At 43.9% G+C, this 12,355-nt stretch overlaps 1 protein-coding gene and 1 long non-coding RNA gene across 3 annotated transcripts in view; one reads left to right on the top strand and one right to left on the bottom strand.

The window, feature by feature from the left end:
- The first annotated feature begins 213 nt into the window (after positions 1–213).
- LOC121277296 (beta-1,4-galactosyltransferase 1-like) overlaps positions 214–12,355 on the top strand; it is a 58,898-nt gene continuing 46,756 nt past the window's right edge. Inside the window, exons 1-2 of one of the 2 annotated variants that reach the window (XM_041186577.1) lie at positions 214–628; positions 7,845–7,916. In XM_041186577.1, coding sequence (XP_041042511.1) covers positions 328–628; positions 7,845–7,916 — 373 coding nt within the window. In that variant the 5' untranslated portion in view covers positions 214–327. The remainder of the gene's footprint in view (positions 629–7,844; positions 7,917–12,355) is intronic. The other variant, XM_041186578.1, reaches the window with a different exon arrangement.
- Positions 5,850–12,355, bottom strand: part of LOC121277298 — a 37,870-nt gene continuing 31,364 nt past the window's right edge. The window contains exon 4 of the long non-coding RNA XR_005942852.1: positions 5,850–7,586. This is a non-coding gene — a long non-coding RNA (uncharacterized LOC121277298). The remainder of the gene's footprint in view (positions 7,587–12,355) is intronic.

Below are 12,355 nucleotides of genomic sequence, written 5' to 3'. Positions count from 1 at the left end.
CAGCAGGATGATTCAGATTGGCTCCTCCCCAGTAGGGTTTGTTCGCATTGGTTCCGGTCCCTGTGGAATGATTCTGATTGGTTACACTCTCCGTGGGGTGGTTCGGATTGGCCCCTCTCCCTGTGGGATGGTTCCGATTGGTTCATCTCCCCGTGGGATGGTTCTGATTGGCCCTCTCCCCAGCAGGGCTGGGTCTACTGTCCCATGATCAGTTTTTCCTTTTGGGTGCAGTAACCTGGTGGAGCAGCGGTTGCCGGAGTCGAGTTGTCGTAGTGGGTCTGGTCGGCGAGGAGGGCAGTGCCGGTCGGCGCAGGGTGGTAGACGGCCATGGGCAGGAACATGACGGCAGTGACGCCAATGCCGGGCCGCGGGCTTCATGTGACCTGCCTGGCGGTGATGGTGCTGTGCGGGGTGCACCTCGCCGTCACCCTGTTTTACTACCTCGACGTGCACGTCTACACCGGGCAGATGATGCGGCGGTTCGGCAACTTCATGGAGAGTGAAAGACTTTCCATACCCGCCAACAGCACAGGCCCCAGCAGCGCAGGCCCCACCCGCACAGGCTCCAGCACCGCCGTGTCCTCTCCGCCGCCGCTTCAGCCTTGCCCAGAGACATCGCCACTCCTCGGTAAGTGACCTAGGGAGGGAGAGTGTTGAGGTGTCGGTATCAGGGCCGGTTTTGCTGCCTCTTTGAACACTTCTTGGCCAGGTTCGGCCGTTCTTGTAGCTGAGGAATAATAAATACCACATTTGAACTTGCACCGCAGAAACAGACCTTGCGGCCAGCCAGTTCATACAGCTACTTGTTATTTATGTGAACGTAAGACTTAGGAGTAGGATTAGGCCATTCGGCCCCTTGCATAAGATCATGGCTGATCTGGTAGTGGTCTCAACTGCTAAGATAGAAGCAAAAAACTGTGGATGCTGGAAATCCAAAACAAAAATAACAATACCTGGAAAACCTCAGCAGGATTGGCCGCATCTGCGGAGAGGAGCACAGTTAACGTTTTGAGTCCACATGACTCTTCAACAGAACTAGGGAAAAATAGATAAGGGGTGAAATATAAGCTGGTTTAAGGGGGAGGGGGGTGGGACAAGTACAGCTGGATAGAGGGCCAGTGATAGGTGGAGATAACCAAAAGATGTCACAGACAAAAGGACAAAGAGGTGTTGAAGGTGGTGATATTATCTAAAGAATGTGCTAATTAAGGTTAGAAAGCAGGACGAGCAAGGTCTGTACTTCAGATAATATCACCACCTTCAATGCCTCTTTGTCCTTTTGTCTGTGCCATCTTTTGGTTATCTCCACCTATCACTGGCCCTCTAACCAGCTCTTCTTGTCCCACCCCCCAAAAAAAACCAGCTTATATTTCACTTCTCTTCTATTTTTCCTTAGTTCTGTTGAAGAGTCATGAAGACTAGAAACGTTAACTGTGCTCCTCTCCACAGATGCTGCCAGACCTGCTGAGTTTTTCCAGGTATTTTTGTTTTTGTTGTGGTCTCAACTGCACCTTCTGCTCCCCCCCACCGAGCCCCCTTGACTCCCTTGTGGATCAAAAATCTATTTATTCCTTCAGTGACCCAGCCTCTGCTCTCTGAGGAAGAGAGCTCCACAGACTAATGATCCTCAGAAAGAAAATAATCTCTTCACCTCAGTCATAAAAGGGAGATCTTATACTTAAACTGTGCTCTTTAGTTCTAGTCTTCCCCCAACAAGAGGAAACATCAAGATAAAAGCAAAAAACTGCGGATGCTGGAAATCCAAAACAAAAGTAAAAATGTTGAAGAGTCATACGGACTCGACGCATTAACTGTGTTCCTCTCCGCAGATGCTGCCAGACCTGCTGAGTTTTTCCAGGTATTTTTATCTTTATTTTTGTTTAAGAGGAAACATCTTTCTGGTATGCGCCCTATCAAGTCTCCTCAGGATTTTATCTGTTTCAAAAAAATCATCTTTCATTCTTCTGAACTCTAATGGGTATAAGTCCAACCTGTTCAACCTTTCTTCATAAAATAATCACTTCATCCCAGGAATGAGTCGCATGAACCATATCTGAACTGCTTCCAACAGTTATATTCTTTTTCAAATAAGGAGAGCAAAACTGTACACAGTACTGCAGATGTGCTCTCACCAAGCTGCAGTAAAACTTCCCTATTTTTCTATTCCATTCACTTTGTAATGAATGACAACATTCCAATTGCCTTCCTAATCATTTGGTGTACCTGCAAGGTAACTTTTGTGACTCATGTACCAGGGCACCCAGATAGATCCCTCTGTAATGTAGAGTTCTGTAGTGTGTCTCCATTTAAATAGTATACTGCTTTTCTATTCTTGCTGTCAAACTGGAAAATTCACATTTTCCTATCTTGTACTCCATCTGCCAAATTTTTGCCCACTCATTTAACCTATTTATATTCCTATGTAGACTCTTTACCCCCTCTTGTCAACTTACTTTCCTATCTGTCTTGGTGTCATTGGCAAACTTAGTTATCGGACAACTGATCCCTTCATCTAAGTCATTGGTATAGATTATAAGTAGTTGAGGCCCCAGCACTGATCCCTGTGGCAGTCCACTAGTTACTCATTTAAGTATGTGACTGCCCTATTTATATTCATTTAGCTTCAAGCACCAACCTAACTTAATCTTAAAATCTAGATGTACTGCATTTCGGCGTCACAACCTTCTGTTTAAAGAGTGTATCGCTTAAACTCCATCTGAAATCTCTTGCATTTAATCCTGTCGCTTCATTCTTGATCATTGGCAAATCAGTTTCTCTCTACCCTGCCACATCCCTTTATAGTTTTAGATGTTATTCACGAAGGGGACTCTCGTCTTTTAAATAGTAAAAGCCCCAATTTTCTGATCCATCTCTGTATTTCCTCGTAACAAGCAATACTCCAGTGAAGCCTTGCTGTGATCTCACTATTGCCTGAACCTCCAGTTGAAATTTGTGGTTGGCCATGAATGAACACAAGAAATAGGAGCAGAAGTTGGCCATTTGGTCCCTCAAGCCTGCTCATGGCTGATCTAATGGTGGCCTTGACTTCATTTTCTTGACTGCGCCCCTGTAACCCTTGACTCCCTTGTCAATCAAAAATCCATCTAACTCAGTCTTGAATATATCCAATGACCCAGCCTCCACTCTTCTCTGGGGAAGAGAATTCCAAAGATTAACGATTCTCTGAGAGAAAAGATTCTTCCTGTTCTGTTTTCCTTGGGAGATCCTTTATTTTGAAACTATGACTCCTTATTCTAGATTCCCCCAAGAGGGAAAATGCCCTCTCAGCATCCACCCCTGTCCACTTTTTCAGAATATTTCAATAAAATTACCTCTCATTTTTGTAAACTCCTGTGAGTACAGATCTCAATCTTTCTTCAGATAATCCCTTCATCCATGAATCAGCTGAGTGAGCTTTCTCTGAACTGCCCCCAATGCAAGTACAGATGTTCCGTGTTTAGAATGTGCTCTAAAACGTGTTTGGTAAACCAGAGATGTTCCCCAATAGCTCTTCTGCCATTTCTGGATTGGGGGTGCTGAGAGTGGGTAAGTGGCGAGCAGGAGGCAAGTTATTAAGTTCAAGTTGGGTTCAAGGCACCAATAAGGTTTTAATGTAAAAGTTACAGGTTGGCACACTAATTATATTTTTATATAGTAATTTTTGTTTAGCACATTTTTTACCATGCCATTTTCTGGGAACATTTAAGGGTACTAAACAAGGGATACATGTAATTCCCTCCTGAAATAAGGAAACCAAAACTGCACAGAGTACTCTAGTCTCACCAACATACTGTACAGTTGTAACAAAACTTCCCTATTTTTATGCTTGATGCCTCTTGTTAATATTTCATTTGTTTTCTATTACTTGCTGAGCCTTTATATGAACTTTTTGTGACTAATGTATGAAGACACCCAGATTCCTCTGCATTCTACGGGGTGTCTCAATTTAAATATTCTGCTCCTATTCTTCCTGCCAAAGTGAACAACCTCTCATTTTCCCACATTATGCTCTATCTGCCAAACCTTTGCCCACTTATCTTCACCTGGGCCATCTCTTTCCCTTCCTTTCCTTCACTTCCCTGTCTCCATTTCTGGAGATACACTATCAACTGATATTCACTATAAATCACCAGACTCCCACAGCTGATTTGACTACACTTCCTTTCACCCCGCTTCCTGTTAGGACCCTATTCCATTTTCCAAGTTTCTCCATGTCCATTGCATTTATTCTGATGACAGAACCTTTCACACCAGCGCTTCTGTTTTGTCTTTTTTCTTCAATTGAGGATTCCCACCCAGTGTGATTGACAGGACTTTGGCTATGTCTGACTACTTTTCCACATTTCTACCCTCAACCCTACCCTCCCTCCCAGAACCAAGATAGAGTTCTCTTTGTCTTTGCTTTTCTCCCCATCAGCTCTGTATTCAATGGATCATCCTCTGCCATTTTCACCAGCTCCAGCACGATGCCACCACCAAGTACATCTTCCTCCTCCCTCCTCTTTCAGCATTTCGAAGGGACCATTCCCTCCATGACACCCCAGTACACTCCTTAGTCACTAATAATGTCCCTTGCCAGCAACATGTTTCCACGCAAACACAGGAGATGCAATGCTTGTCCTTTCACCACCTCCCTTCTCAACATGCAAGGCCTCATACACTCCTTCCAAGTGAAGCAGTGATTCACTTGTACTTTAAATTTCATATAGCTTATTTGCTGTTCACGATGTGGTCTCATCTAAGCTAGGGAGACCAAATGTACTAGGGGACTGCTTTGTGGACCACCTATGTCAATCTGCAAGTATAACTCTGAGCTTCCTGTCGCTGGCCATTTTAATTCTCCACTTTTCTCCCTCTCTGACCTTTTGCTCTTGGCCTGCTACAGTGTTTTAGTGAACCTCAAAGCAAGCTTGGGGAACAGCACCTGATTTTTCGTCTGCATTTTACAGACTTCTGTAAAACAAAAGTTAAACAACTTTTGGTCATAACCTCTGCATCCATCTTATTCTGTGTTTCTGTTTATTGTGCTGGCTTGTTTCTTTCTTTATCCCTCCATGTTGCATTCATATGGCTCCTATGTTGCCATTCACACCTCATTTGAACTCAACCTTTGTCTCTTTCCCCATTATAACTCCTTTTGTAATAAAACAGAAAATGCTGGAAAAATTCAGTAGGTCTGACAGTATCTGTGGAGAGAGAAACAGAGTTAACATTTCGCGACTACCCTTCAGAGCTAAAAAGAAATAGAAAGTGATGGAATTTATACTGCTTAATGAGGGGTAGAGCACGTAAAGCAGGATAGAAACAAAAACAAAAATACCTGGAAAAACTCAGCAGGTCCGACAGCATCTGCGGAGAGGAATACAGTTAACTTTTCGAGTCCGTATGACTCTTCACCAGAATTAAGGAAAAAAGAGATGAAATATAAAAGCAAAAAACTGCAGATAGCCCTAGTGGGGGTGGGGTGGGGGGAAGGGATCAAAATAGGCTAAAAGGTAGAGATAAAACAATGGATGGAAATACATTTAAAAATAATAATAGGTGGGGGAAAAAATAAATATATATAATATATAAAAATTATTGGAAAAAGGGGAATCGGAAAGAGGGTGGGGATTGAGGAGGAAAGAAGGTCAGCAGTAGGTGGAGGCTAAGGAGAGATTGACAAAGCTGTCATGGACACAGGGCAAAGGGAGTGTTAATGTCCTGTCTTTACACTGAGGGCATGTTGACCGGAGGTCACCGGTAATGGTTGTTGACTTAGTACAAAGAGGAGAAGAGTCAATTCTCTCTTAACTAAATTCGCTCTAATCACGTTGTTAGATCATCCACATATAACTTATACATCTGGTTGAATATAGACATGCAGTTTACAGCAGGTTATACAGTTTTATACCTAAAACTAGGATCTAAACGCACACCCACTAGGTTTCTCTGACTCCCTGAGTAGTCACAGAATATAAAAGCTAATAGCCGAAAAGGAGAGTTGACGCTGGCCAGGCGTTCCATTCTCTCTCTCTTGCGTCTATACGTTGCTGACATAAGTTCTTCCACTTCCGTGATGGTTGTTCTCCAGAGTTTTTGCTGCCTCCACGCCCAAAATTCTCCATTCTTATACTGAATCTTATCTCTGTGCTGTGTCTCTCCCGTTGGTTTAGGCTTGCTTGCCTAGTCTGTGGCATCTTCTCATTGGCTCTGTCCCAAGAACTTAGGTAACATTACCTCGTTACTCCTTTCCTAAATAAGGACTTGTGTCTTATCACATTCCCTTTGTTTTCCAAGAAAGTCAGTTATTTCAAACTGGTTCCAGCCAGCTCAGGGCAGTGACTGGAATCGGGTTACTTCAGGTCAAAAGTTGCTTTTGCCTATGTGTCAGCAGTTTGGCTGCAGACCTTGGCCAACATCTCCCCCCTTTTGATCCAAAGATACAAATCATTATTCTCCCTGTCTGCGTACCATTCCTGAGGTTGTCTGTCCCCCAATGGGTATGTTACATTCGCGATATCATATGGTTATATAAAAATATAAAAGAGAAGTGTATATAAAATATACTTCACACAATGCCTTTATACTGATAATCGTTTCTTCTGTTTCATTAAAGCACTAACATTCATTCGGTGCAAAATTTCAATTTTCCACCTTCTAAGCTGATATATGTTGAATGTGACAAGTATTAATGCACATATGATCACAACTACAGCATGTGACAAAATCCTGACCCATGGATGTATTTGAACATTAGATTTCCAATTCCAAAACTTATCCCAGAACCCGGGGTCCCGTAGCATTCCTCTGTTTTATCAGCATGAGTTCTAATTATTTTATTATGTTTAGTCCATTGAAGAATTATCTCATTGGCTTCCTCCGCTATTTGCGTTCAAGCTGCAGTCAGGTGCGGAATAGGTGGTAGTTCGGTAGGAACGTATTTCCACAGATCTTGGTCTATATCGGTGTGTTGGACTGAGTTTTTATTTATTACCATCCTCATTATTGGCTTAGGCAGAACTTGTCTACCAATAACCAGGTCTAAGGTCACATTGTGCCTTTCCAGAAGGCACTGTTTCCATCCTTCGTTATAGTTCATTGCCGCTGTGGCTATGTAATATGTTTGTCCTACAAGGGCGTATTGTAAAAAGGACTGGCTGTTAACAGACAGAATGGACATTGAACAATTTTCATAAGTACTGACAATTGATGATGATCCAGCCAATCTTTCTAAAACGCCTGCTATATCCTCCCCAATCAAAATACCTCCGATATGAGTCGCTACCCCAGTCAACCTCTAGAACTTTGTTGCATGTAAACTGTACTCCCGCACCCTCCAGTATACCCAAAGTTTTTCCTGCGCACGTTAACCCATTCATTCCCATATAATACAAATTTAAGTCCTCTCTTTTCCCTTTGTTGGTTTGGACTGTCTTATTCTGCAGAGCAAAGTTGTTCCTGGTCTTGGGATATCCCACCACCGTAGACACTGCTTCAGGCATGTTCATTCATTTTGACAGCTCCAAGGCAGGCTCAACCGCAGTTCTGATGATGGTCAGTCCGATAGCAACAAAATGCATTATCCCCTTCATTTTAGGCTGGACCTGTAATGAGCAAGTGTAATTTCTGTTCTTATTTACAGTTTCTTTTAAGTACAATTTTAAGAGCAGTCTCTCCTTATACTGAGCCAGACCGTCCATATCCTGTTCCCAATTTGTTTCAGATTCTAACCGTCCGTTTCTTCTAACCTGCTTATTCCCCCTCTTCGTTTTATTTTTATTTTGTTTTTACCCTGGATTCGCCTTTGCATGTGAACGGATAGTATCAAATTTGTTTTCAATCACCTCCTCTTTGATCTGTAGCTGGTCCTGTTCTTGATCTCCCTGACATTCAGGATTCGGAACATCATGAGCATCAAGCAGCACATGCCAATGGTGATTATCTTGTTTTTCTCCCACTAACTTTAGCTGATTAATGTGATACCAGCCACTCTTATCTGGCGTCGTTAATATCTTGTATACAGATGGGCTAGCTTTATCTACTGTCTCAGGGGCCAGCAAACTTTGGACTCAGGAATGAGGTGGGCTGGTGTATTCTAATCGTTACTCTTTGTCCAGGGCTCAACTCTTATTGGGCTGGCTTTTGCATCGGAATAAGCCTTGCTTTGCTGTTTCTTCTTTCCTTGTCGGTGAGTGGCTACATAATTTGCTTCTTTTACTGTTTCTACTAGCTGTTGTACCCATTTTTCTGATATAATGTCTACCTCGGGTTTGGACAAATCCAAACCTACCAACCCCTCCATTCCCCTCATGTCCCTTCCTGTCATGAGCCTATAAGGAGTGTAGCCTGTTGATGAAGCCACGATATTCCTGATTATCATCAGCACATAGAGCAGAACGACCTGCCAGATTGTCTTGTGCTGCTGCACATTTTGGCTATCATGTTTTTCAATGTCCGATTCATTCTTTCCACAATTCCACTAGACTGTGGTCTATAGGGTATGTGGAATCTCTGTCTGACCCCAAAAAGGGTCATAACATCTTGCATTACTTGGGCTGTAAAATGTGTTCCCTGATCTGATTCTATGCTTTAGGGTAAACATCTCCTCCAATAGAATTTTCGCAGTAATTTTGGCTGTGTTTGTTCTGGTCAGAAAAGTTTCCACCCATTTAGTGAAGGTATCCACTATTACTAGGATATACTTGTATCCTCCTGGAGTGGGGGGAAGGGGTCCTACATTGTATGTCTGTAAATTAGTCCAAGGCCCTTCTACTGGTCTAGTATGTCGGAGGGCCCCTTTTCTAACATTTCTGTTGGAGTTGTATTGTGCACAGATCAAACAATTCTTGACATAGTGTTCCACGTCACCTTTCATTCCAGGCCACCAGCTTACCTCCTTTATCTGATCCAGGGTGCTTTCCGTCCCTTTATGTCCCCATAAGTCATGGTACCAGTGGATTATTTGGTTTTGTCCCCCCTCTGGCACCACAAATTTTCCTCACACAAAACCTCTCCGTCTTGAATATAGACCCCCCCCCCCCCCCCCCCCCCCCCCCCCCCCCCCCCCCCGTGCCTTTTGTATGTGTCTGACTCTGCTCCTTCTATTAGTTTTTTCAATTCTCCGTCTTTCTTTTGCTCCTCCATTAAATCCATTACTTTGACCTGCTTCTCTCTCTGGCCCCCGATTTCCCCAATTGTTGGCTGCCATTCCTGTCCACTTACAGCACCTAGTTTTGCTAGTTCATTAGCTTTCCTGTTCCCTTCGGGAGATAGTTTTGAATGAGCTTTCACTTTTGTGATCCCAAATCCTTTCCTCTGTGCTTCTTCAAAGATGTACTGTAATAGCAGGGCCGAAGGAAGGGGCCTTCCATCTGCTGAGACAAATTCTCTTGCTTCCTATAGGGGCAAATGTTCTGTGAAGCTATTACAGACATACATGCTATCATAATATTTGACTGACCTAGGTAGAAAGTATTCCAGGTGGCCAACCACATATGCAACGGCTGCTAGTTCTGCTGCCTGCGCATTCGTGGTTTTAGGTAATTTCAAAGCCACGTTATATCTTTCCTGTCTGTGTTCATCCTCCATGTATATCCCACAGCCAGTTCTCCTTTCTCCATCCTGTACTGATGAAGAGCCATCCACAAAAATTTTAAAATAGGGTTCTTCCTTTCCTGTTTCCTTTGTTTTACTGCTTTCAGGCCCGGTCTTCCTCCCTTTTTCTTTGATACAAATGGGCCCTTGGGGTCATTTGCTATCATCAGTTGGCACTCATGTTTTTCTCCCTGATAAAATAAGTTGTCTGCTAACATAGTAGTGGTTTTTACCCCCCTTTACGTCTATATTTCTTCCTTGCAGCAACAATGTCCATCTAGCGATTCTATTTTGGCTAACTGCATCATCCTTAATCCTTCCGTCTAACAGTAGCTGTACAGGGGTATGTTCTGTTAATATTGTAAGTGGGTTTAGTCCCACTATATAAAGGTAAAATGCTGCACTGCCCAGAAGAGAGCTAGGAAGTGTTTTTCACATATCGTATACCCCTGCTCTACTGGTGAGAGCATGCGTGAGGCGTACGCTACGGGTCATAATTTCCCGTGTGTCTCCTGTAATAGAACCGCCGTAAGGGTGGTGTCTGTGGTAGCCACCTCCAATGAAAACGGCTCAGCTGGATTTGGGGTCTTCAGATCAGGCGCAGCAGCTAGTGCTTGCTTTAGAGCAGTCATGGTCTGGGTGTGTTCTGTTTTCCACTCCCAGGCCACATTCTTTTTTAATACCATTAGCAGGGCCACTTTTGTGGCGAATCCATCAATGTGGTCCCTGCAATATTCCACCAAGCCTAAGAAGGACCTTAACCCTTTTACATCCCGCGGAACAGAGAGTTTGCCAACCGTCTCTACCCTTCGCTTGTCAATGTCCCTCTTCCCTGGTGTCAGAATCATTCCCAAGTAAGTAACTTTTTGTTTCATGATCTGCACTTTTTTAAGGTTAATCTTTAATCCCAAGTCATGTAACAACTGCAGTAATTCACTTAGCAGTTGATAATGTTCCTTTTTGGTTTTAGTTTGTAGGAGTAAGTCGTCTACATACTGCACTCGACATTCAGGCCTCGAGAATCCTTTTAACCCTTCCCTCAACTGTTGGTGAAATACGGACAGGGAATTGTGAAATCCCTGCGGCAGGGCGGTCCATGTATATTGCTGTCCTTGGAAAATAAATGCGAATTTATATTGACATTCTTTCTCCAGTGAAATAGACCAAAAACTGTTACTTATGTCCAAAACTGTAAACCACTGTGCATCCTCATTCTGTTGAACTACTGTCTCTGGGCTAGTTGTTATAGTAGGGGCTGTTAACGGGGTGACTTTATTTAATTCTCTGTAATCTATCGTTAGTCGCCAGCTACCGTCGGGTTTCCTCACCGGCCAAATAGGTGCGTTGTTAGTATAAGTCTTAATATCCCTTGCTGCAGCAGACTCTGTATCACCTTCCTTATCTCTTTTGCTTGTTTTGGGAAACCGTACAGCTTTTGTGGTTTGGGGTCTGGACCTTGCACACACACACGCTCCCAGTCATTTTCCCACAATCATGTTTATGTCGGGCAAATACCATTGAGTTTTGTGTGATAATTTGTTGTACTTCACGATCGTCACTCATTTCTCCTGGTTCAATCCACATTTCCCCGATCATGCATATCCCATCCTGATATTCCCCCACCGGTACGAGTGTGTGATTTATACTGCCTACGCCCAAAGGCATTTGCCAAATCTTACAATTAACGGGGTCAAAGCAGAGTCCTGCTTTGGCCATATAGTCACTCCCTAATATATGTTCTTGTTCTTCTCTGGTAATTTGATAAGGACCACTGAATGCTCTATCAATATGTCTCCCACACTGACTTCCCATGGTACACTCTCATATCCCACTTGTGAATGCCCTGTGAATCTGCTTAGAATAATTTTGTTTTGAATTTTCCAATCTACGTCATTGATCTGAGTGGTGTTAATGTTGGTGCGGGATCCCCCTGTGTCCCAAAGGAACGTAATAGGGCAGCCTCCAACCCTAACATTCACTAGGGGTCTCCCACCACGTATCGCACACCCACAACGGAGAGGCCTGAGACTGTCATTGCAGTTCAGGGTACATCCCGGAACTTGGTGGTATTTCTAGCATGTCACAGAGGACTTGGTCTATTCGGCCCTTCCACGGGTAGGCTCTGGCTACCTCCCCGACCTGCATTCTCTCATCTCGAGTTCAGGCAGTCCCTTGTGAAGTGTCCCTCTTGGCCACGGTTATAGCATCTGGACACCTCGCCTGAGTTCTCCCCGTTCCCGAGAAGTTTCCTCTCTCTCTTCATCTATCTCTTCCCACTGTATGATAAACTGGAGGGAGTTCCCTCTGAGTTAGGTCCCCTCCCTTCATTTCTCCAGGTTGTCCCTGATTCTTAACAGGCATTGCTCTGTCCCTGGATGTCTTGGGTAGTTTTGGTGTTTCCCTTTCCCATACTCTAACTGTCTTCCTAATTATCCAGGGCTCTGTATGTGTGTCATCATTGGGGTCAAACTGATCTAATGCTTTCCTCGACTCCTCAGTGCCCTGCGACACTAGCGTTCTCAGCCATCGGTCCCTAACCTCTGGCTGTAAATTATCCCTATCAAGGCCTGTGCCATAGACCCCTTGAAACACCACCCAAATGCGGGCCGAAAATGCGACGGGGTTCACCTTTTCTTTGATAGCATTTCGTTAGCACCTCTACTGGGTCCCCTCTGTTATCGCCCATGACAGATAATACCTGGTTCTTTTAAGGCCTCATTTTTGCCTCCACCAAGTTTTTGTTCCTCCGGTAGGGCGGAGTGTATATGTGGGTGTAGGC

Source organism: Carcharodon carcharias, chromosome 4, assembly GCF_017639515.1.
Source record: "Carcharodon carcharias isolate sCarCar2 chromosome 4, sCarCar2.pri, whole genome shotgun sequence".
NCBI lineage: Eukaryota > Metazoa > Chordata > Chondrichthyes > Lamniformes > Lamnidae > Carcharodon > Carcharodon carcharias.
Note: the sequence above shows the minus strand (reverse complement) of the source record. Positions and strands in the feature narration are given on the sequence as shown.